Raw genomic sequence first — 22,975 nt, 5'->3', positions numbered from 1 at the left:
AAAGCATATAAAGTAGCCTTTACCCTTAAGGTTATCGCTAGTAAATAAGCAGTAACTAGTATTTACCCCCTTAATATCGATAAACTAATAAATAATAGGCTTTATTATATTAATATAGTGTAAGCTATTAATAAAGCTATCGCCGCCGAGGATACGCGTTAACTAGCTAAATTAAAGGCTAAAAAGATCGAAACGCTTAAAAATAGCCGGTAAGTTAAAAATTTAGGGGCTGCGATACTTAATATTAATATTACTACCGGTGATTTAATTAAGAGGTTATTATAGAAAAAGCTCGGTAAGAGTATTAATAATTTAACGGCCCGAATCGGCCGGTTAAAGTAGAAAAAAGCCGGTTTAAAGGTAAATCTAAAGAAAATAAGATTTTAAAAAAAAAAGGAAGGTCGACGAGGACTTTAATAAAGGCTTTATATATATAATAAACATTAAAGAGGTTCAAAAGAACGTTAAAAAAAGAAGGCTAAAGAAGAGGCCGAAAAGGCCGAAAAGGCGCGCCGATAAAGTAGTGGAAAGTAATATAAATCGAGCTAATAGTAAGGGTAATTCTATTATAATGCGCACTAGCCGAAATAGGCCTTAAAATACAGTGTGCGTTATTTAATTAACCTATCTATTACTGATGTTATTAATTTTTACATCTATTTTAAGTATATTATTTAAGGGGGGCAGCCGATAGGGGTTACATCTTAGTGCAGGTCTAGCAGAGGTTTGTCTTCCCGACGTTACTTTTCCCCCACTGTTTCTTCGAATCGTCTTGGGGTATTTATGCTAATAAAACAAAACAAGAAAGACTTACACAGAATAAAGAAGACCAGGTTAGCGGATAGGTGAAATTTCAGCTGACCAAAAAGCAATAAAAACAGGTTGTGTCGCTCTTCCTACATGAGCTGGGTTGGCATTCGGCGTATGCTCCAGGGCATATTACAGGCCAAATTAGACTGGGTCTCCAATCGTGTGCTCTGCTAGGTACCTAATGCTTTGTGGGGGGGGGCATGACTTCAGTGGGAGATGACGAGAAGCTGCTGCGCAGCGGCTTGCAGTCCTGCGCACTATGGAGCTGACGTTTCCCACCGTCCAACGCCCAGAGCACTTCGGGGAATTTGGCATGCTTTCTTTTCCCGTACAGAAACCTGGATACGTACATGGGTATAAAAGGATGTGGCCTGGAAGAAAAGCCAAAGAGCTCGAGTGATTTGGATTAACTACCTACTTTACCCCTTACCCAGACCCTTAATCAACAGCAAATTAGATCCTTGCGTTATGGCATCTAAACCTAACCCTTATGCATTCCCTCTTGAGGTCAGTAACTATGTCTCTGCGCCGGTTCCCTCTGTGGGAGAGTGGGAGATCCTGTGGAAGGCATGGGACCTGGTCACCACCCAAATGATACCAGCAGATGCACTCATGGAACAACCCATTCCTCTGAGAAACCCTCTCAAGTTCTACCTGGGCCACATACCAACATTGCAGGTTTCCGTTTTCTCGTATGTACTATAATAAGACGCAAGCTAATATAGGAAACCGTTCAACAGCGAGGATATTCACCTCTCTAGGGCCACAGGCAAGCCCTTGACTGAGCCCGCCGCGTATGCCAAATACTTTGAGCGCGGCATTGGCCCGGACGTGGATGACCTGGCGCAATGCCACGACCACAGCGAACTTCCTACGGCATGGCCAGAACTGTCCGAAATGCTCGAATATCGGGAAAAAGTAAAGAGGCGTATAAAGGTTCAGTACGACACTGGCCGAGCTTACAGCGACAGGACTATCGGGAGGGCTCTCTGGATTGGATACAAGCACGAAGGCAAGTAACTAGAAGATATTGTCTCTCCTCGTCCCTTTCTCGATGAAGCTGATCGTCTCTTGTGTGAGGAAAGTAGGCCTTCACCTTGAGACGTTTTTATACATGGCTATACTGAGCCCCAACATCCGGCCGCCGCCAGGCATACCGCGCCCAGACTCCGCGGGAATGGCGCGAGATGCAGCTTCTCGAAGAATCGAAAACCAGTGGTTCCGCATCCCCGAGCAAGAGCTTACCATCGGCCACGAGGACCCCGAGAGCGACGATGGACCGGATCGCTACTTTGCCTGGGACAACGAGCGCGAGCCATACGACGTCAAGACGCCCGCATTCGAGGCCCAGGCCCGGCCTGTCAGCGTGGGCGAGTTCGCGGCGTTCCTGGTCGACACGGGCAAGACCGACGCCATCCCAGCGACGTGGGTCAAATTGAGAAACACTCAAGGGGGCGAGACGACAACGAGCAGGCTCAGCAGCACCGAAAGCGACGTCCATGGTCGCGCCAAAGGCCATACCAAAAATAAAAATGGCGATCCTGATGGAGATACGGCACTCCAGGTGTTCATCGCCCAGCACGGTATCCGGACCGTGTGGGGCCCCATCCCCCTATCCCAAGCGGCGGACTGGCCAGCCACCGCCTCCTGGAACGAGGTGACTAGCTACGCCGAATGGAGGGGCGGGGGTGCCCGTCTCCCTACTCTTCACGAAGTGAGGAGCATCCACGAGCACGCCGCCCGGCTGAAGAAGAGCCAGCAGCCGCCAACTACTACTGCAACTGAATCACAATCACCTCTTCCGGGCCCGCCAACCAACAGCCGCCAAAACAAGACGATGCACACAGATCCCGGATCCATCTTCGTCGATCTCAGCGGCGCCAACGTGGGGCTGCAGAACTTCCACCCAGTGCCCGTCACGCACAGGGGAGACCATCTTTGTGGCCTCGGCGATCTCGGGGGTGCTTGGGAGTGGACCAGCACGGTGTTCGCGCCTCAGCCCAAGTTCAGACCTATGAACATTTACCCTGGCTACAGCGGTAAGTTGCACTTACGCAGCGCCCAAACGCTTTTCAAACTAGAGCCTGTTGTGTCTTCGTGGGCGTCGGAAGTGAGGTGTTTGTTGGCTGACGTTAGACTACGCACCCCGCAGCTGACTTCATGGACGGGAAACACATGGCCATCACGGGTGGTAGTTGGGCATTGCCTCCACGCATCGCAGGCAGAAAGTCCTTGTAGGTTACTGGCTGCTGTTCATTCTCTTCTATGCCTTTTTTTCGTATGGCCAGAGCAAGCTAACGGCCGTTAATCTCAAAACATAGTCTGAATTGGTGGCAAAAGGGCTACCAGTACCCTTGGGTCGCCGTTAGGCTCGTCCGAGACTTGCATAGGTAGGCGGCGGAGAAGGCAGCCTCGGGTATGGAAACGGCGCTTGGAGTGTTAGGTTCATGGTTAGGCAGAATTACTAAGTCCTCGGCACCGAACCCTGAGTCCCCTCTTGATGGGTATGAGCTCTGTAAGTCCTAATTGAATGCCACCATCAACAAGAACAGCGGGCTCTTTGGGTCAGCGAGCAGTCATTCTAGGGTAGTGCAGACAGCGTCGTTACGCAAGGGCGTATGTGGCGGTTGCGGGGTGATTCGCAGAGTATTTGGCGCCTCCTTGGCACTCCGATACTCAATATACGCGCACATACACATACATACATGCATTTGACGTGGACGGGGCCAATCAGGTATGAGAAACAGAAGTTTCACAGGCCGGCGGGACGTTCGATACGCATCCGCTGTGCAGAAGGCACCCCAACCGAAGAGACCTTCAAATACATAGCCACTTTGGGATCGGAATACACGGGAAAATGGGAGAAATAGATTTGGTCTCTTTTTGGTCAGTCCGAGGCTGGCGGAGGGGCTTACGCCCGTATTATCTTTTAGTCGGAGTTGAGGGACTTGACATTCCCTCCTCGCCTTGCAGAAGAGTTTCTGCTGTATGGTGTGTATCACGAAAGGCCTCACCGGCTTTTCAGCTGACGCCAAGCTAAGGCTTCGGGGCTTTTAGGCCAGTCGGGGACTGTTCCGTGGTGTTACAACGCTTACATGGTCTTATATCCAGCCTCGTCTTCCCCCACGTTATCCGGGGCCGTCTCTACACTTGGCGGTTTGCAAAGATCGGCTAAGATCCATGGTGTCATGTGCAACATATATCTCACCGAAGTGAGACATTGTATCATTTATGCTAGTTACCAATCCTTTCCCTTTTCCCGCCTGACACTTCCTGTCCCACCCTCCGAACCTGTTGTGATGATCTACTCAGGTAGTCCTACTATTGCCTGCTTACATCTGTTTCAGTGTTGGAGGTGCTTGCAGCAAGCCCGTAGTTCATGCATTAGTCTACCACGGAGTTGCAGTGGGTGGTCTCGTTGGAACTACTCTTGAGTTCTGTACATGTTGAGCCTCGAGATGTTGAAAGCCATTTGGATACCTTTCATCGGCTGAACAAAGGGCTTTTGTCAAAGCAGCTCACTTAGCCTAACGCAATATACGCAGATGGGCCAAGATTATCACAGTCTCATGAACCCGTATTTTCCTTTTATTTCTGTCGTTTACTTTGATTCGATGTCAAGCCTCCCCAGCAGGAACAGGGGACTCACACAAAACAGGGTAACCTATAGTTTCGTAGCCGTTCGTCTTCGTTCGTTACACAGACGAGCTTCGTGTGCGGCAGTATCAATAAATATCTGTTACGCGTAGATAGCTACGTGGGCTTTGACTTCTTAAAGGGTCAGTTGCCCCTCTCGCCATGTATATTCTCTTAATGATAACGACCAACACTGAAGCAAACCATACGCATAAGTAAACGTCATCCTCGATACTGTTACCTACTTCCTTAATCATGGCCACCGCAGGATTGCCACCGGCGACTCAGAAGAACAAGAAGTTGCACTCTTTTGCCCAGCACCCTGCTATGAGCAAGCATGTCCCAAACGAGGACGCAGCTGCTCGCCTCCCTGCCTGGGTGAACCCCGATCTCGACCGCCTCATGGTGGTCAGAACGGCCGGGGGTACGTTCCGATCGTGGGCAGAATCGCTAGTCGACCTGCCTGCTGGCACGCTTTTTGCTCGCATCACCGGAGTGACATCTGTTTCGACACCGTCGTATAGCACGACGCAGGCCGGGCGGAACCTGCACCTCGAGCTCAACTCGAACATCCACTTTGTCAACCACTCGTGCGCGTGAGTCTCCAACCCCACGGCCCTTGTAGGGCTATGGGGAATGCGTTTTCCTCATCATTTCTGGACCGATCGACTGACTGACTGCTTCGTACAAGGCCAACTCTGGAGTGGGACATGGAGCATATGGAGATGCGGGTCAACCGTCAGCGCGATCTGAAGAAAGGCGACATGCTCTCCTTCTTCTATCCCAGCACGGAGTGGATCCTGGCACAGCCGTTTGATTGCTGGTGCGGCGCCGGTGAGGGCAAGTGCTTCGGACGGGTCAAAGGGGCCGCCAGCATGGACCCTACGAGGCTGAAGGGGCATTGGCTAAACGGGTACATCAAGGAGATGTTGGAAGAGGAGGCCCAGGTCGACGCCGGCACCAAATAACTTTTGCGCTGTTGGGTTACAATTCAGGCCTGATGTACCGCTGAATCAATCTTGATGATTATCTCAAGTAATCTTCGGTTCGTTGTATTCTGCAGGGGGAGAACTTGTACACATATCGTGGCCTGTTATTTGGATGATAGCCTTTGCCTTCCAATCACGATTATCATGAGATGAGCGCGCCTGTATTATGCTTGCGCACTTACTTACCTTTCTAAACATGAAGCCAAGGTTCTCGGAAAATTTACCCTAGGCTCTCATGGGAAGACGCCTTTTACTTCGCAACTCGTACTACGGCCAACCACAACTGACTCTGTGTAGCATGAATTCGATTGGGCGCTCTTTGACCCCTGTTGACAGTCACTGCATCCCACATGCCAGCGCCAGCGCCGTCTTAGGGCGAGGTGTGGGTGGTTAAGACAGTCGGGTTCTACACGAGAGGGGCTCTGTACCACGACATAGAGTTGGTTGTCCTGCGTTTTGTACTTGCTACAACAACCTTGCAGTAAGGGAGGGCAGCGCAACGAATCAAGTGACTATCAACCAATACGTACTTTGCCTGAAGTAGTGCTGACCTCAAGTCAGCCGCTTTCCTCTGCTACGGTCAGCACCTGGTCAATCCATCCCTTTAGTCGTATAGATGTAATGGTATTTTGCGATCGTCAAAGCCTTACTTACTCGCAATCTTGCCGGCAACCTCTCGACTCGTGTGATAATACTGCAAAGCTCCACGTGCCCCCCCTTACATCCCCAGGTCCTCGAAATTCCCCGAAAGACTTGATGCTCAAGCCCAAGACTTGTGTATGATGAATTCAACGTCCAGCCAACGACCCAGCACCTCTGCGCCAAGCGTGGCCACTCTTTGCAAGACGCGTGCTTCCGAAGATGAGACCCCGCGCAGCTCACAGCACCATGAAGAAGATCATGACCAGCAACCTTTGACCCGTCCCGGGCCAGGAGTTGTCGCCGGGCGTAGCCAGTCCACGGAGCCGTGAGCTTTCTCCGCCATGTCCATGGGCTCCAACCATCTCCACACGGGTTACGTGAAGCCGGCCAAGGCGTATATCATCATATTCTATCTGACGCTCGTTACCTTCATGACCAGCATTACCACGGGCCTCATCACGACTGGCATCCCCACCATGGCCGTCGATCTCGACATCGGCCCCCAGACCATGTACCGGCCTCTTTCGGTCTACAGCCTCACCACCGGCACCTGCCTGATCGTAGCGGGCACCGTGGCCGATGTCGTGGGCAGCAGACGGACCTTTCTGAGCGGCACCCTCCTCCTCAGCCTCTTCACGCTGGGCTGCGGCCTCGCTAGGACCGGCATCCAGCTCAACATGTTCCGCGCCATGCAGGGCATCGCCGTGGCCATGTGCCTCCCCACCTCGGTCGGGATCCTCTGCAGCGCGATCGCTCCGGGGCGCCTGCGCAACATCGCATTCGCCTGCACCGGTCTCGGCCAGCCGTTGGGGTTCTCCGCCGGTCTCGTGCTCGGCGGCGTCTTCATCAAGGCCGTCGGCTGGCGGCCTGGTTGGTACTTCGCCGCCGCGACCATCTTTGTCTGCTTCTTCGTAGGGTTCTTCCTGCTGCCGCGGGACACACTGGCTATCCAGCCCTCGTTTAAGCGCCTGCTGACCGTCGTCGACTGGCCCGGCGCCATCATCGAGTCGACCTGCTTCGCCATGCTCGCCTTCGTCCTCGTGCAGCTCTCCGAGGACCGCGACCAGATCCGCTCACCGCCCGTCGCCGCCTTCCTCGCCCTCAGCGTCGCTCTCCTGCCCCTGTTCGTGTGGTGGATGTGGTTCGCCGCGAAGCATCGACTGCCCGTGCTCATCCCCAACGCGCTCTGGCGGCGCAAGACGTTTTCCAGCGTCTGCGTCATGGTCATGATGTCGTACGCCGTCATGCAGATGCTCGAGCTGTACGCGACCCTCTTCTTCCGGAAGGTGCAGCGGCTCGACTCGCTCCAGTCGTCGCTGCGGCTGTTGCCCTCCATGATCGTCGGCGCGGCGCTCAACCTGGCGACGGGGCTGTTCATCGACCGCGTGCCCGCCGTGTGGCTCGTGTTCTCGACGTCGCTTGCTTGCGCGGGTTCGCCACTGCTCATGGCGTTGATCAGGCCCGAGTGGCCTTATTGGTATGCTGCCTTTCCGGCCCAGCTTCTGCATCCTGTGAGTAGACTCGGTTCGTTGTTAGCTATATGGTCTTCTTCTTCTCCCCTTTGCGCCGAAGCATGCAGCTAGCTCATAATACACTCGTACCATACAACAGCTTTCCGCCGACGTCCTATTCTGCGCCGGTCTCATCGTCATCAGCCAGGTATTCCCCGAGGACACCCGAGCCCTCGCCGGCGCCGTGTTTAACACCGTAGCCCAGTTCGGGACGGCGCTGGGACTCGCCATGATCGGCATCATCGCCGACAGCGTCACAGAAGCGTCGCGATACGAAGACAAGGTCGGCCCCGAGGCGCTGTTCCAGGGCTACAAGGCGGCTTTCTGGGCGGCTTTCGGGCTGACGCTGGCGATCGCCGTGATTTCAGTAATGGGCCTGCGAAAGACGGGAACCGCGAGTAGTGTCACGGAAGAGTAGTTGCTAAGGATCTCGCAACGGGGATCGCCGCCCGACGACGACTGGTCCGTGAAGGGTGAGGTCTGGACGCGCGCGACGCGTACCTGGTGGTGGCGTGCGAAGCCATGGGTGGATGAGGTGAGGTGGCGTGTGCCTCGGCGGCGGAGGTGGGGGTAATAGCATCAACGACCAGCACAATAATAGTGCGGCTGGCTGCTGGACGCCGGTTTCGAGAACGCGATGCCAAAGTTAGACGTGCGGCCAAACGCCCTCGCGAGATCGGAGAGGAGGAACGCAAACAAAGTGCTTAAATATGCATGGGCTTTCCCACGTCAGAACTTTGTCGCCCTGGACCAACCAAACCCGTACTAAATCTGCCATGCTATTAGCAAGCGATCGCATAGAACCCAGCTTGTATACAATGCACCACGGTTACAGCCGGGCGTTCCCTCTTTCAGTAGAATGCAGCGCGTAGGAGGTCTATGATTGCTGTGCGCGCAAGTATTGACGTTAGGTAACTGTTCGTCGAGGGGTTGCTCTGAATTTAGTCTTAGGTAATGGTATGCGAGAGGGACTCCACAAATCCGAAGCTCTGCTTTCACAACATCACCAATCCTTGTGTATTAAAGGAGACTCGAGACTCTCGCTCTCCCAGGCCAAATTCGATGCTATAAACTTGCATTTCTTATTTTGCTGAAGTAGGTATAGGTATTGTTAAAAAAAAATGATCATGGCGCCCATCCGATAACTCCAAAAATCGTTTCAAAAGCACGCGTTCGTCGTCCAGTGTTCGTCCAGATTGATTGTTTGCCCCACGGCCGCCGGGGGGTTCGTTCGTTCCCGCGACAACAGCAACAAACAGCACCAACACTGACCGCCAGATGAAAGGCTTCACCGATTTAAGCCCCACCCTCGCGCTTGGCGTACTCCTCCTCCATGGCCTCGGCGTACTTGTCCTCGGGCGATCGGGGGTCGTCGTGCAGGACGCCGTTCTTGAGGACCTGCTCGGGCGTGGGCCGGTGCAGGATCTTCTCGTTGAGGCTGTCGGCGCGCATGTGCTTCTCGAGCTGTGTGGCAGATAATCATGTTAGGAGGACATGTGTGCGAGCTTGGGCGAGCAAAATAGCTTTGGGGGCGGGGGCAACCGTGCGTGGTCAAGGCGCACGCAGCAATTGAGTTCACTGTTGATGACTTACCTCCTTCTGCTTCTCGATCAGGCTGGGCGCGGCGTTGGAGGCGGGCAGGATGTTCTCTACAACAAAAGAATGACGTCAGTTTAGGTCATGGGCTGATATGACGGCGCGGTTTGCTCATGGCGGGCGCGTCGCATAGACATCATAGAGAGAGAAGATGCCAAGATGCGATGTAACATACTCTCGACAAGCTCGGAGCGCTCGGGGCGGTGGCGGAGGTGCTCCTCGAGGGAGTTCTTGCGGCGGGCATCGGGACGGCTGGGCGAGATGGGGGTCTCGTCGATGCTCACGGTCTGGGGCTCTTCGCTGGCCATGGTGAATGACTACTGGTGAGGTGTGTAGGTAGGTAGGTACAGATAGATGGTTCAATAGCTAGATGGGATAGATCTGGGGATGAGGTTGCGAGGAGAGGAGGCGATGATGGTTGGTCTTTATGTAACTGAGACTGAGATTGGAGGGGGATCAAGATTCCAAGACTGGAGATTTGGGATGCAAGTCGTACTTAAAGTATGCGGGGGAAGAAGCAGGTGGCAGTGGCAGGTAGCAGTAGACCCTGAAGCTCGAGGACTAAAGAAACAAAGTGGTGCTATTGTTTATGCAAGATGGGCATTGCTACGGTGTAGGGGCTGGAGGGGGGACAGAATGGGGGGCCGTTGGCGTTGGCGGGCAACCGTCTCACCACCTTTTTGCCTGCATCCGGTCTGATTGATTCATTCCCATGGGCGATTGATGTCAGCGGGGACTTGCGACTCGAGACCAGGCCGAGTTGGCCATTGACGTGTTGCTGTGGCCCCCGCCTTTGCCCGCAAACAGCTCGACCTTTGACCTTCAATTGCCCCTTCAATTGCCTGCTAGGTTGCAAGGTTAGAGCTACAGGCCAGTACCGACCTCCAAAAGGCCCAAACCTAGTCGCAGATCCCTGGCTCGCTGATGCAATGCTGGCGATCTCCCATTGGAATCTTTCATTGACAGGAGGGCCCCTTTTGGCGGGCACAGAGGCAAGAAGGGCAAGAAGGGGGGGGCATGGGGGGCTGCTGGGCTCGTGGCACAACGGCCAGGCACCAAAAGCGCATGATGGATAATGATCCTCAGACCACTCGAAGCTCCCACGAGACACTCCCATCTCCAGTTGGTACCAGGTCTCCCTACTAGGTCTCCCTTCTCCCTTCCTGCCCTCTGCCCCTCCGACCCCCTCAAATCAATGTGCTGCAGCGAGTCGCAGATGAGAATCTCCATTCTACAAATGCCATTTCTCTTGTTTCTCGTTTCAATGTTCTTGTTTCCCCCCCCTCAGCCCCTATTGCCGAAAAGCCAATGCTTTTACCATGGTACAGGACCCGATGCTGAAACGCGGTTTCATTGCGTGCAGCGCCCACTGCCCAGTACTGAAATGCCAGCTCTGTCAGCGCCCGCCTGCCCGCCTGCTGCCCTCAGCGGGGCGGGTTAGATTAGCAGCAAATGCCCACTAATGCAAGGGGGACAAGCAGCTTTTCTCCAGTCAATGGACAACGAATTGCTTAATGCAAGTACATGTCAAGACAATTGTCTCCAATCAATTGGATGCCATAGCTTTTTCGCAATCGACACCTCATGGCTTGAAATCAATGAAAGCATACCTGCCTCCCATTACCACATGACACGTGCAACAAAGATAAAGAAACCGAGCTCGCGAACAAAGGGCGGCAGCATGCTGCACCTTTCGGAAACGACGCGCTCCGTCTCCCGAGCTGGTTGCTAATGGGTGATGCATGCACTTGTCTTCTTCGAGGTCAGCAGTGCGAGAAGTGGCATGCCATTTCACTGGCGCCTCCACTTGCTTGGCGGCCGAACCCCGATGCCACTTACAACCAAACGACGTCTCGATTTGCATGCCCACTTACAGCGGTCGTTCTGATGCTCGTGAAGCCGTCCTTGAATCGTGAGTTGTCGGAGTATCCTGACTTGCAATATATCAAATGATACAGGCAGGCCCACTGCGTTCCATGATCTAGCTGAGCCAGTTCAGCATTTGAACGGCATCGGTGCGTACGGGCCGCAATGCGATTGGCTGTGCGACACAGAGAGTTGAAGATCTCACCCCTTGAAGAAGATGATAATCGCTCTGGGCCTGCCCTTTTCTTCTATTATGTATCCATGTCTCCTATAATCTCCTGGTACAGTTTTCTCTTCGTCCAAACATGCCAAGCCGAGGGTTTCGCCTTGCAGCAGGAGCAATAGCTCGAGTGAATGGATCACCAGCCCAGTGGGTGGCGGCGTCGGCGCTGGTTGTGGCGAAGACACCGCCATTGCTTTGAATGCGCAAGGCTGGTGGCGCACTGCTAGGACGACACCTGCCGAACAGCAATACGGGCGATACTCTGTTGATATCGAGCATAAGGTTCGCCCCGTTGCTCGCTTGTTGATTTCGAGCGCGACCAGAATGCATCTAGGCCCGCCCTTTGTTTATCCTGGCGTCGGCCGTATGATGAGGCGGTCGTACATATCTCACCGCATAACGCCGTGCCATCTATATCGCAAATCGCAGCTCGTAGGTCGCGATGTATTAAAGACATCTCGTAGCCCATCAGGTCATGGGAGAAATACAGTCGCACCCCTCCTGAATCATCATCGCCGACTTAGTCTTGGCTTAATCGAGGATGAAAGGATCTGATATTCTATCGGCAGTGCTCCTGGCCAGCCGGGCTCTTCTGGCCAACTCATTACCAGTCGAAAGCGAGAACGAGAAGCGCCAGCTGGGTGGCTCGTACGACTATGTCATCGTCGGCGGGGGCACGGCGGGCCTGGTCCTGGCGGAGCGGCTGAGCGAAGATGCCAACGTCAAGGTGGCCGTCATTGAGGCCGGCACCTAATATCAGATCACCAACCCCATATTGTCCACTACCCCGGCCGGGGACTCATTCTTCGCCGGAGCTAGCCCGTCGGACACGAACCCGCTCGTGGACTGGAACATCGTCACCACCCCCCCAAGCAGGCGCAAACGGGCGTCGAATCCACTATGCTCGCGGCAAATGCTTGGGCGGCAGCTCAGGTAAGCAGGCGATACGTCGGGGGATGGATCAAGAACAACTTGAATCTAGAATTCAAAGACCAAAAGCAGGTGATAAAGGAGTCCATGGCGCAAGCTAACCAAGCCTCGCAGCGAGGAACTTCATGCTCTACCAGAGAGGCAGCGCCCAGTCGTACGACCAGTGGGCCGACGCCGTCGGGGACAGCAGCTACAGCTGGGCCAACCTGCAGCCGTACTTCAAGAAGAGCGTGGCCTTCCGGCCGCCCTCGAGCTCGCGCGCGCCCAACGCGACGACCGAATACAACCCGGCCGCCTTCAGCGCCGGCGGCGGGCCCCTCGAGGTCGGCTACCCCAACTACGCGCAGCCGTTCGCGAGCTGGCTGCAGCCGGCCCTGAACGAGATCGGCATCCCCACGACGCAGGACTTCAACAGCGGCCAGCTGCTGGGCTGCCAGTACGCCGCGACGACCATCGACGGCAGCATGAAGCGGGAGACGTCGGAGAGCTCGTTCCTGAAGATGGCCGCGGGGCGCCCCAATCTCACGGTCACCCAGCTCGCGCTGGCCAAGAAGATCCTCTTCGACACCAACAAACGCGCGACGGGCGTGGTCTACCAGATCGGGCCCTCACCTTCACCGCGCGGGCCGCGCGCGAGGTCCTCGTGAGCGCCGGCGCGTTCCAGTCGCCGCAGCTGCTGATGGTATCCGGCATCGGCCCCGCCGCGGCGCTGGCCAAGTTCAACATCCCCGTGGTCGCGGACCGGCGCGGCGTCGGGCAGGGCCTGCAGGACCACGTCTTCTTCGGCCCCTCGTGGCGCGTGAAGGTCCAGACCCTGACCCGCATCGCCAACGACCCGCTCTACGTCGCGGCGCAGCTGCTGGGGCCCTACGCCGCGGCCGGGCAGGGCCCGCTCACCAGCAACGGCTGCGACTTTCTCGGGTGGGAAAAGGTGCGCCGGGAGCTGCTGCCGCCGCGGGCCGCGGCCGAGCTGGCGGCGCGGTTCCCGGACGACTGGCCCGAGCTCGAGTACATCTCGGGCCCCGGCTACATTGGCGATTTCGCCAACATCGTGGCGAACCAGCCAAAGGACGGGTACCAGTACGCCACCATCCTCGGCGCGCTCGTCGCGCCCCTGTCGCGGGGGAGCGTGACGCTCGCGTCGACGGATACGGCGGATCTGCCCCTCGTCGACCCGAACTGGCTCACGCAACCGACCGACGTCGCGGTGGCGATCGCGGCGTACAAGCGCATGCGCGCTGCGTTCGCCGCCAAGGCGATGCAGGGCGTTCTTGCGGACTCGGTCGAGTACTACCCGGGCCCAAAAGTGCAGAGCGACGCGGAGATCTTGGCGACGATTCGGAAGGACGTCATGACGGTGGTAAGTCCTTGTTCTTCTTCTTCCGTCCCTGTTCCTGCAGCTACGACACAGATGCTGACTCGTTTACGTAGTGGCACGCCAGCTGCACCTGCCGCATGGGCAAGGCGGACAACCCCGACGCCGTCGTCGACTCGAACGCCAGGGTCATTGGCGTCACGGGCCTGCGGGTCGTGGATGCCAGCGCCTTCGCCTTGCTGCCGCCCGGGCACCCCCAGAGCACGGTGTACGCGTTGGCGGAGAAGATCGCGGCGCAGATCCGGGCTGGTGGTGGTTATTGAGCATGGAGACGATGCGACACGATGCGATGCGACATGACACCAGTGACACCAGCTGCCCATGCCCATTACGACTTGAAATGACTCGCGCGGGCTCATCCGAGTGAATCCTTGGTTTTTAGCGCTCCAGAGGTTGCGGCTTCCTGTTTCGATAGACAGAGTGATGCAATGATGTTGTTCACGACCAAGTAATGTAATTCAATAGATCTGAAATTCTTGCCGAATGTCAATCCGCAATTCACCCGTGTCTGCAATGCTAACTTTTAGTAAAAGAAGAAATGTAATTCGCTCTATTTCATAAATCGTTATACTTAATGCAGTCTTTTTTCTTTTTGATGAACGCCAGAATTCCCGTCGATGCCCCATGCTTCCCAAAATGCAACACGCCGCTTTTTCTTTTTCTTTTTCCCCAGTCGTGGTCGTCGGGTGGAGTTTCTGCCCCACGCGCGTGCTTCACTCCGACGTATCCATCCATTCTGGGGAAGGATACCCCGACCCCGTGTCGTGCCCACGCAGCCTCTTGCTGCTGCTCGTCTTGCTGTGCCTACCGCCACCACCCCCAACCACCACGTCCTCGACATCCCGCCTCTTCTTCTGCTTCTGCTTCTTCTCCGACGCGACGTCCCGCGTCCCGCCGAAACAGTGCGGCAGCAGCCCCCGGTACTCCTGGCCGAACTGCAGCTGCCGGCCCAGCGCGTCCTGCTCGGCCCGGCTGGCCTTGCGGGGGCGGATGTAGGGCGCCTCGTCGTCGACCAGGCCCGCGCGCGCGTTGAGCAGGACGGCCTGCCGGGCGCGCGCGTGCGGCTCGGCGAGGGCGTCGGAGGCGGCGGGGCCGAAGAGGAGGTGCAGGTTGGGGAGGCTGTCTTTGCCGGTGATGACGAGGCGGTGGAGGGGGTACCTGTGCGTCGTTGATTGGTCTCGGTAATTAGCGAGCGGGTGCGCACCTAGTAGGTTAGGCCTCTTTCGCCATTTCTTGCGTGCTGGAGCTTACATGATATCGCATTCGTTGCCTCCCGGGCTTCCGTTGGGTAATCCCAGGTTCAATTGCCGGGCTAGATCGCAGGCTTCCTCTTGCTTGTGTGCTTCGTAGACCCAGTACTGCTGTGCTTTGAAGGCGGATGCTCGTGAACGTGCCATGTTTGCTGTCTGCGGTGGTAGGTGAGTCGTAGTTGGGCTCTACACTTCTTCAAACGCGCAGGAAAGGGGCGTCTTTCAATATATGTCATGTATGAACCAAAAGAGAATGACAGGATGAACTACACGTTTCTCCCTCCTTTGCGGAAGGGAGTACCTGCCCTCTTTAAACAGGTCATTTCCCCCTCCAAGTCGCGGCACCCGTGGGCCAGCAGGGCCCGAAGCATGATGCATTCCGAAACCAAACAAGACGTGGAAGAACACCAAACGCCCCATGGTCCATGGAAACCCGAGTCGAAACGCCATGCCCGAAGTATGGGGTAATGGATACTGGGTTTTAGGTAATGATGGGGTAATACCGGGTCATGGGATCGCCCCGGGCACTTTATTTGTACGTTTTGCCAAGCGGTAGGCTGTAGCCAAGCCCATGCGTGGCCGTTTGGGAAGACGTGGTCGAGAGGCGGTCCAGAAGGTGAGACTTGTTGCTTGGCAATGCGGAGGGACGAGGGTTAAAATCCTTGGCTTTGCCAAGACTCGGATCAGCCACAGCATACGTAAGGGCCTTGGCCATGCAAGGGAACCTGGGGGCTCCAGAACATGAGAGAGATCCAATAGCGCTGTCAGGAATCGAACCTAACCTCTCTCATGTAGTACTCCCAGTGGGCTGGGGCTGGGGCTGATCGGATCACGCACGCAAGCTGAAAATCGAAGGCCTTGCTTGTCTGTCTGTCTGTCTGTCTGTCTGTCTGGCTGGCTGGCTGGCTGGCTGGCTGGCTGGCTACTTCCTTTTTCGATGCTAGGCCGATGGATCCGGCGACGGGACCAGGTAGGCTGTCACGGCGCCTTCCGCCTGGGAAACCTTAATTCGAATTCGGAGAATTTCTTCGTCTTGGAGATCCACCAAGGACGATCGATCCCTTGAACGACTGACTACGTCGAAGAGAACATTGCCTTGGCGTACGCGGGATTATGTAGGCCACCTGGCTGGAGTCCAGGGCTGATTCCGTACGTATATGGTTCTCGACATTCGTTCGCCAGCCTTGCGGCGGCTATTATTGGCTAACCATAGCAGGGCGAGTACTGGCGAGCTGATGTTGACCTCATCCCAATCAAACACCTTTTTCGTTTCAAGACATGCTGTAAACCAAAAACACATAGTTGGATGGAATTTCAGGGATGTATAGTTAGTTCTACCACTTGAGATCCGAGTGTCGACCGAGAGCAGTAGATATCTGGGCCGATGATGATCACTACCAGAGTAGCATTTATTATCTATCCTGCTTGTGGCTTTCGAGCTTGCGTGAGGAATTATTTGTTCAGTTCGGTTAGCATTATTACGCTCATCTATTGAGCATCATTGCCCATATTACATATGAAGTCTACTGCGGCCTGCTGATCACCACCTCGATCACCATCTCAGAGTTTCCGCTTCCATATACAAGTTTCCTCGGTGTTTGGCACATGCAACTGCCTCTATCATGTAACTACCTCTATACCGATATAGGCTATGCACACAATCATTGCAAGTGATCAAGGGCGCGGGGTGGGTTACCAGGCTGAAGGCTTCAGCTGGTGACCATATCAAACAGTGTCGTTATATAAATAACAGAGGTGGTATAGTAAAAGGGAATACGAGAGAAGTTGCAGCTTGGTGATTGAAGCAAACTACATGTGTATACTCGAGTTGACATGTCAAGGATACACGTGGACTGGTCCTTCTGATCTCCTTTCCTTTTTACCCTGCCACAGCATCGTAGGTCCAGATGCCAGAAACTTGAACTGTTCAGATTAACGTGAAGTCAAATGAGTGAGGACGGTTATGCACATGGTTAGTGTTTGGGAGCTGTAATACCTACTTCGCACACAAGACATGCGGTTGAGTTCTACTGAGGGTTTCTTGACCATAGAGCCGTCAACAAGGAGTAGAACTTACGAAGACGTCTTAAATAATCAATGGTATTCATTCCGTTGTTGAGCTCCTGTCCAAATCCCACGAAAGAACCATTTACACGTAATGATATAAGCAGCTGTGTCGTGACACCGAATGTCCCTTTTTTTCACGTCACAAATTCGGCTTCATAGCAAGTCAGTTCGGCAGGGGAGGGGCTCTTACAGCAAACAAGTTCTCCAGATATATCAACCTGGAGAGAAACGATACCTACAGAATATAAATGCAATTCGAAAGAGAATTGGCACATATACTTATAAACAACATGCCTTGTCCATATCTACTTGCGTATAGTAAGCCAGGCCTGGTAGTACAATCTGTCATCTTCCATGTCCTTGTCAAAGTCACGAGACCATACCGTGACACCAACCACCAATGGGGTGATTGATCAACGGCGGCCGAAGATCACTGGATCTTACCGCCAACCAGGGCCAAGACAAATAGTGTCAAGCCAAGAGGAGATAGACTCGCCAAGACCAGATAGCTTCTACCATGTGTTCCCCAAGTCTGTATTCAGGGGACGGGTGGCGAGAGCGGCCAGGAATAGGATCACTCAGGAAGGCAGGGTCCTGTGTTGCACATACTGTACTGTACTGCATTGGGAAGTGTAAAGATGCCTAGTCCGGCATTAGCGGCGGCGGCGGCTTCCGATTGACCAAGACCAAGAACCCAGGGTCTCACGCAGCAGCGGTGTATGTGTATACATGCAGGTGCATGGGGGTTGCAGGTCGTGGTGGTTGGTCAGTCTGCTCCAAGTACCGCGCCGTACTGTACCCGAGGCAGACGGGGCCAACACAAACTACCTTGCAGCATCAGGTGCCTGGCCTGGCCTGATCTGTCGTGCCGTACTCGACCCCAACCGGGGCAGCACGGGGTACGAAAAGGCGAAATGCGGACTAAACCCATCTGGGTATTGAACAGCAGGAGAGGGAGGAAAGAGGGAGTGTGACCGGGAGTGGAGTGATCTAAACAGGTCTAGATCATGCCAGTGCCGAAGGCCGAAGCGAAAGCAGCACAGCTTTTGCTGCACAAGGATGGATGGCAACTCCGACTATGTATTCCTTCTCCCTGAACTCCGCTACCCGTCCGCGTGCATTAAGTATTGCTTGTTGCATGCGATGGGCGTTGCTAGGTTGATTGGTATTTTTGCAACTGGGTTAGGTGAGTTCCGTGTTCATTGGCCAGCCAGCACACCTGGTAATTCCGCGGACCCTGGCAATCAACGAGCTCAACGGTTGGGTAGGGACGTGTTTTCCTTAGGCAGCCACGCCGGATATAGCAACCGGGTGTAAAATACGTTAGGCATTGGTCATTCTACGAAAAGGGGCTGCCTCACTTCAGCGTGCCCCTTTCAGCGAGTCCTTCCCATTTGGATTGGTACGCAAAGCAAAGTGGTGCGGAAAACAAACCAAGCATTCTCAAGCACTCTGCGCATAAGCGAGGCGAGAGCATTGAGAGCGAATGATTATAGAGTCACGGCGGTTACACAAGCCACGCAAGGCGGTTTAGAGAGCCGCAAGTTGTTACCAGAATAGCCGACAACATCCGCTTCGTCCGACTCCCGGGGTATCACAAGGCCCGGCACATCCATCCCAAGACTCGGAGCATCTCCAGATCCGATGCAATACCACGACGCATCTCAGATCCGATGCAATACAGGGACGAAATACCCTCAGCAGAGGTAAGGATTGGACATGAGTTGTCGTCGTACGGCATCGGTCACACGTTTCTGCAAGACCGTTGTCGATCTAGGTACTCGTGCCCCTTGGCCCCTTAACGTCAAGTTGCAGTTACATTTTGCCCACAGTCACTCTATTGAAGATGTGGGAGGGGGACGGAACACACACCTGGTCGCACATGGCCCACTCCATATGAGAGCTGTTAGGTAATGCATTCGAGATCCACCATTCGCAGGGCAGACGGTCATCACCGGGCTGGGGTTCGAAAGGCGCGCCAAGTCCGCAGTTCGACTCGGCTGCGCTCGCCTCACTATGGCGGTCCGCACGTGTGGAGAAAGGGGGAAGCAGCAAAGGCGCGCCATCTCACGGGAGACGGCAGGCAGGCTGCAGTAGGGCGGCTAGCGAGACCTGGGTCCTGAGCCTCACCGAGCTAAGTGCAAGAGAGAGCGTCCTTCGCAAGAAGCGCGACTCCGGAGCTGGACCGACTCGACGTGCTGCGGCCGCAGTCGCGTCGGTAGAGCGGGACACGCACGGCGCTGGGCAACGAGCGCATTGGTGAGGGTGAACGGTGAGCGTCGCCTCGTTTGATATTCCTGGTCGTCTTCCTGTTGCTGCCCAAGCTGGAGGCACACGGTGGACGAGTGCGGCACGAAAGCGAAACCCCGTGCAACCTGCGTTACCAGGGAGTCACACAACGTGGTCAACGTCGCGGAGCGGACGCGCCCGAGAGGATATTCAAGCGGCTGGACGACAGGAATAGGTGCCTCATGAACCTGTCCGAGCGTTACCCGACAGCTAAGTTGCTGTAGATCTTTCCTCGCGCACGCGCAATATCGCCGCAAACGCCTTCTCTCCGCCGACGAGAGCAGCAGAAAGCCCAAAATTGACGTCATCAGCGAAGACGACGGCGATAACGTCGGGGACAGCCCGACAATATTATCAACCAACTGCACGGGATCCAATGTCTGTGCAAGACCGTGCTGTCGCGTGGGTTGGGACAACGGGGGTGGACGTCGGTCCGCATGGTGAAAGGGCCTTTATTTGATCGTCAGGCTTGCAGAGCAAGGAGAGTCGCGGGATTTGATCGCAGGCGCGCAGCGCGGAGTCGAAACCCAACGGCCAGTAGTCGGCGCCGGGGGCGCGGAGGAGCAGAGGCGCCCCCTACATCGAACTTATGGGGAAGGGATAGACAAGTTGGACATCATCGTGCGTGCCGGGCGCGTCTGCAAATCTTGTGAGCGGTGAATTTCTCGCCTGTCATCTGTTACATCATCTTGTTCCACCGAGCAACGCTCCTCACCGTGTTCAAATTTGGGACGTTGTGTTGGACAATTAGATGTTTGGAAGTTCTTATGTAAAATCCAATCTTCTGATTTTCCACTCTGGATAGAAACTAGCCCCGGAATCCGGCACTAACATGTTCACAAGTCGTATTTTCTTTTGCCCTGCGTTCTTGGCGAGTGGCTCTCTCAATTTTGTTGACTAGGCCGGCCCAACGCGATCGTTGGAGTACGTAGACCTTGCTGTGAATGTGTCTCGCAACCGGCAAGTGGAGTGCGCGTGTGCCCCTTTTATGTGGTAGAGGACGGAATAAAATGAACAAAAGTCAAGAGGTCAATGCCACCACCACCACACTCAGTGCCACAAATAGGAGGCAGCGAGATCTCTTCCGGATCTCAGAAATCTGAAAAGCTTGCACCACCCAAGGCCTCTTGCTGCCAGATTGCATCGGACTGCGTGCTGTGTGCGTGTGGGTGAAGACCGGTAGGCCGCAAGGAAAGGTTCACAGCAAGCACGCGATCGTGGCTGCGTGCTCATGTTGTTTTGGGTCAAAATGGGTTTGTAAAATTGCCTACCGCCGGGGAGTGTGGCAGCTGGCTGGTGCATCTCTGGGGATGGCTTGCTTGCATAATAATAAGTCGGGTCTGGGAGATGAGTAATACGGCCGTGAATAACAATGCAGGCTTGCCCCAGTGTACCTGTGAACCTCCTCCACACGAGCTGCTGTGTGGTGGAGCAGGCAGCAGTATGCCCGGGGAGCAGCAGCAGCAGCGACGGGGAGCTAAATGACTGGGGGCGGAGTGTGCCCCTTCACGTGCCCGCCTTCAGTGCAATAGCAGCCGAGCTATAGATGTTCTAGAAAACAAGGGGCCGTCGTTCAGCTATTGGCAATGGTAGGACAGATCATACGGCAATGGTGCGTGAAGTTACCAACTGCTCGGATGATATGGCTTCCCCGAGGTTGGTGTCTCATGCACAACGGTCACGAGGGTTGTGAAAGGGGGGTGGCCGGGCGAGTCGATGGGAATCGAGAACGGCATGGACCACACCGGGCTTTAGTCATGATCGTACGGAGAATGGACCGACATTTTCGGCGGTCCGACGAGGCATCGTAACATTCAGCTCAGCTCCGTGGTTTTGGCCGCGGGCGTGCATGAAGGGGAGGAGAAAGGAGAGGAGAGATGCCGCCCGCTGTTTTGAGGTCGGGTGATGCCATAGAGTTTCACAGTGACGATGTCTCAAGGTGAGTTCCGTACAGTATGCTCTCTATCTCCGGCGTGACAGCGACACAACTTCGGGATAACCTCTTGCGGTCCGAAGGCGCACATAGATGCTACGCTGGATCGTTTCACGCAGCGAATAGCAGGCAGCCAGATCAGCCAGAGGGCGTCTCCAAAGAAGTTATTCTGGGGTGGCGCTGAGGAGAGGTGGGTAAGCGACCTGCACACTCTCCTCGTTGCATTCCGGGCTCGAAACAACAAGTTTGGGGAAAATCTGGCCGATTACGAATGGAGTCGCCGTGGAGCACTGGAGGATGTTGGCCAGATACATGTACACCAACGTGCAACCGTGGAAGCGAGGCCAGCTCCGCAAATCTGGAGACGATCAATGTACATTCTTCTGTTCCCAATCAATTATTTGGGGCGGAATTGTACATTACCTAGTAGTATTTGCTGCTACGGTGGTCAGTAGGTGATGTACTGCACTTCATTTGAAATGACTGCGCCGTCGGCCACAGTAGGGATTGATCTGCCATGCGCACTTTGCATGCACACTTGGCAGGCGGCCGGGAAAGAAAAAAAAAGCACAGAACGCTGGCACGGTTTCATCTGACTTGCTGGTCAGCGCCCATTTCGATTTCAGGGCCAACCTGCTTAGTAACGCGGGCTAATCGGGTCTCCCATGGACTCCCATGGAGCGCGTGCCTTGGTTCTAGTTGCATCTGACGGAGGCAAAACCACGGGTTTCAACGTCGTAGAGGGTTTGGGATTAACGGGAATGACGTCAAAGCGTGGATTTGCGCAGTAAAAATCTGATTTTATGCAAGGGAATGCAAAACAAATGCTCATAATTGTCGGGACTCGTGCGAAAAGGCGCGCGACGGGAAAAAGTGTGATGAGCAGAAGGGAGAAAAAAAAGTTTCTCTGGCAGGAGAGCCGCATTGAGCCCCATAACAGGACCGACCTCGGTTTTTTGCTCGGCGCGGCTAACCTGCGTTCTGGGAATTCTGGGTACATCGACCTGATTGAGTGCCTCGCACAATCCACCTCATCGGTCAAACCCTCACCCAAATGCCGCCGAAATTATCGTACGTGCTCATGCCTCGACTCGAATGGCTCCTTTGTATCTCGATTGAGCGAGGATAACTGGGACGAGCCACTCGACGATACCGTCGTCACACAGAGATCTACCAGCCAAAGCACACGGCGGCCAGCAATTGCAGATTCGAGATAATGCCGTCATCAGGCCCAACCGCGTCTCCAGCCTAGCCAGCGCCCGGTGCCAGACGCCAGACGCAGACGCAGGTGCAGGCGCAGGTGCCGTTGCCACTATCGCTGCCAAGCATGCCAGTACCGGTCGCCGGTTGCCGGTGGGGGCCCTCTGTGGCGACGCTTTTGCAGCGATCCGGACACTCCGGCCAGGCCGCTGACTCTCGCTGGCGCCCGCCCATGGTGCCCAGAGCAGGCCAGAGAGCCGCCTGATCGTAAGTCTGCGATCGCACGACATAACCACCCAGGTCCCACAAATCGCGGTGGGGCCAAGAGTTCCCGATGGCTCCCTATTTTGCCTCCAGACCTGTTCCTGTATTGCGGGCATCAGCATGTATCTGCCGTACCTGTTGTATACTCTGTACACTGTGGGCATGGCGGACCACACCCTCAACGGAGATTTACCCTGGGGCTCGGCGCTGCTCCTCGCGAGTCGCGTGGGGAGAACGCGGGTCTCACCATGGAAATTGCGGGTGTAGACGGAAACCTGCTCACGATGAGAAAACTTCCAGAGTCTTTCCACCTCGCCAGGTCTGCCCGACTCCTCGGGAGGTACCATGGGGGAATGAAGGTTTTGTGGGGTGACCACTTCTCCCACGATTTCTT

The 22,975-nt window shown here is 55.0% G+C and overlaps 8 protein-coding genes across 8 annotated transcripts; 5 read left to right on the top strand and 3 right to left on the bottom strand.

Annotated features, from left to right (window-relative positions):
* Positions 1-1,278: 1,278 nt before the first annotated feature.
* On the top strand, positions 1,279-1,830 carry PG986_002824 (uncharacterized protein; the record flags this gene model as incomplete). The annotated part of the gene is made up of 2 exons (XM_066839046.1): positions 1,279-1,502; positions 1,551-1,830. The coding sequence occupies 2 exons, from the start codon at positions 1,279-1,281 to the stop codon at positions 1,828-1,830; spliced, it is 504 nt and encodes a 167-aa protein (XP_066704110.1).
* Positions 1,831-1,924: 94 nt separating this feature from the next.
* Positions 1,925-3,048, top strand: PG986_002823 (C-type lectin protein; the record flags this gene model as incomplete). The annotated part of the gene is made up of 2 exons (XM_066839045.1): positions 1,925-2,849; positions 2,963-3,048. The coding sequence occupies 2 exons, from the start codon at positions 1,925-1,927 to the stop codon at positions 3,046-3,048; spliced, it is 1,011 nt and encodes a 336-aa protein (XP_066704109.1).
* Positions 3,049-4,701: 1,653 nt separating this feature from the next.
* PG986_002822 (uncharacterized protein) lies at positions 4,702-5,414 on the top strand (the record flags this gene model as incomplete). Its single annotated transcript, XM_066839044.1, has 2 exons — positions 4,702-5,042; positions 5,138-5,414. The coding sequence occupies 2 exons, from the start codon at positions 4,702-4,704 to the stop codon at positions 5,412-5,414; spliced, it is 618 nt and encodes a 205-aa protein (XP_066704108.1).
* Positions 5,415-6,418: 1,004 nt separating this feature from the next.
* On the top strand, positions 6,419-8,006 carry PG986_002821 (uncharacterized protein; the record flags this gene model as incomplete). Its single annotated transcript, XM_066839043.1, has 2 exons — positions 6,419-7,588; positions 7,689-8,006. The coding sequence occupies 2 exons, from the start codon at positions 6,419-6,421 to the stop codon at positions 8,004-8,006; spliced, it is 1,488 nt and encodes a 495-aa protein (XP_066704107.1).
* An 878-nt stretch (positions 8,007-8,884) lies between these two features.
* PG986_002820 (uncharacterized protein) lies at positions 8,885-9,492 on the bottom strand (the record flags this gene model as incomplete). The annotated part of the gene is made up of 3 exons (XM_066839042.1): positions 8,885-9,052; positions 9,182-9,237; positions 9,360-9,492. The coding sequence occupies 3 exons, from the start codon at positions 9,490-9,492 to the stop codon at positions 8,885-8,887; spliced, it is 357 nt and encodes a 118-aa protein (XP_066704106.1).
* A 2,322-nt stretch (positions 9,493-11,814) lies between these two features.
* PG986_002819 (GMC oxidoreductase) lies at positions 11,815-13,841 on the top strand (the record flags this gene model as incomplete). Its single annotated transcript, XM_066839041.1, has 5 exons — positions 11,815-12,000; positions 12,034-12,206; positions 12,322-12,793; positions 12,841-13,563; positions 13,635-13,841. 5 exons carry the CDS (start codon positions 11,815-11,817, stop codon positions 13,839-13,841), a joined length of 1,761 nt encoding a protein of 586 aa, XP_066704105.1.
* A 450-nt stretch (positions 13,842-14,291) lies between these two features.
* On the bottom strand, positions 14,292-14,975 carry PG986_002818 (uncharacterized protein; the record flags this gene model as incomplete). Its single annotated transcript, XM_066839040.1, has 2 exons — positions 14,292-14,736; positions 14,830-14,975. 2 exons carry the CDS (start codon positions 14,973-14,975, stop codon positions 14,292-14,294), a joined length of 591 nt encoding a protein of 196 aa, XP_066704104.1.
* A 7,390-nt stretch (positions 14,976-22,365) lies between these two features.
* Positions 22,366-22,928, bottom strand: PG986_002817 (uncharacterized protein; the record flags this gene model as incomplete). Its single annotated transcript, XM_066839039.1, has 2 exons — positions 22,366-22,659; positions 22,728-22,928. The coding sequence occupies 2 exons, from the start codon at positions 22,926-22,928 to the stop codon at positions 22,366-22,368; spliced, it is 495 nt and encodes a 164-aa protein (XP_066704103.1).
* Between the last annotated feature and the right edge of the window lie 47 nt (positions 22,929-22,975).

Source organism: Apiospora aurea, assembly GCF_038362705.1.
Source record: "Apiospora aurea strain CBS 24483 chromosome Unknown utg000002l_segment0_segment0, whole genome shotgun sequence".
Lineage (NCBI taxonomy): Eukaryota > Fungi > Ascomycota > Sordariomycetes > Amphisphaeriales > Apiosporaceae > Apiospora > Apiospora aurea.
This window is presented reverse-complemented; position numbering and strand designations above follow the sequence as displayed.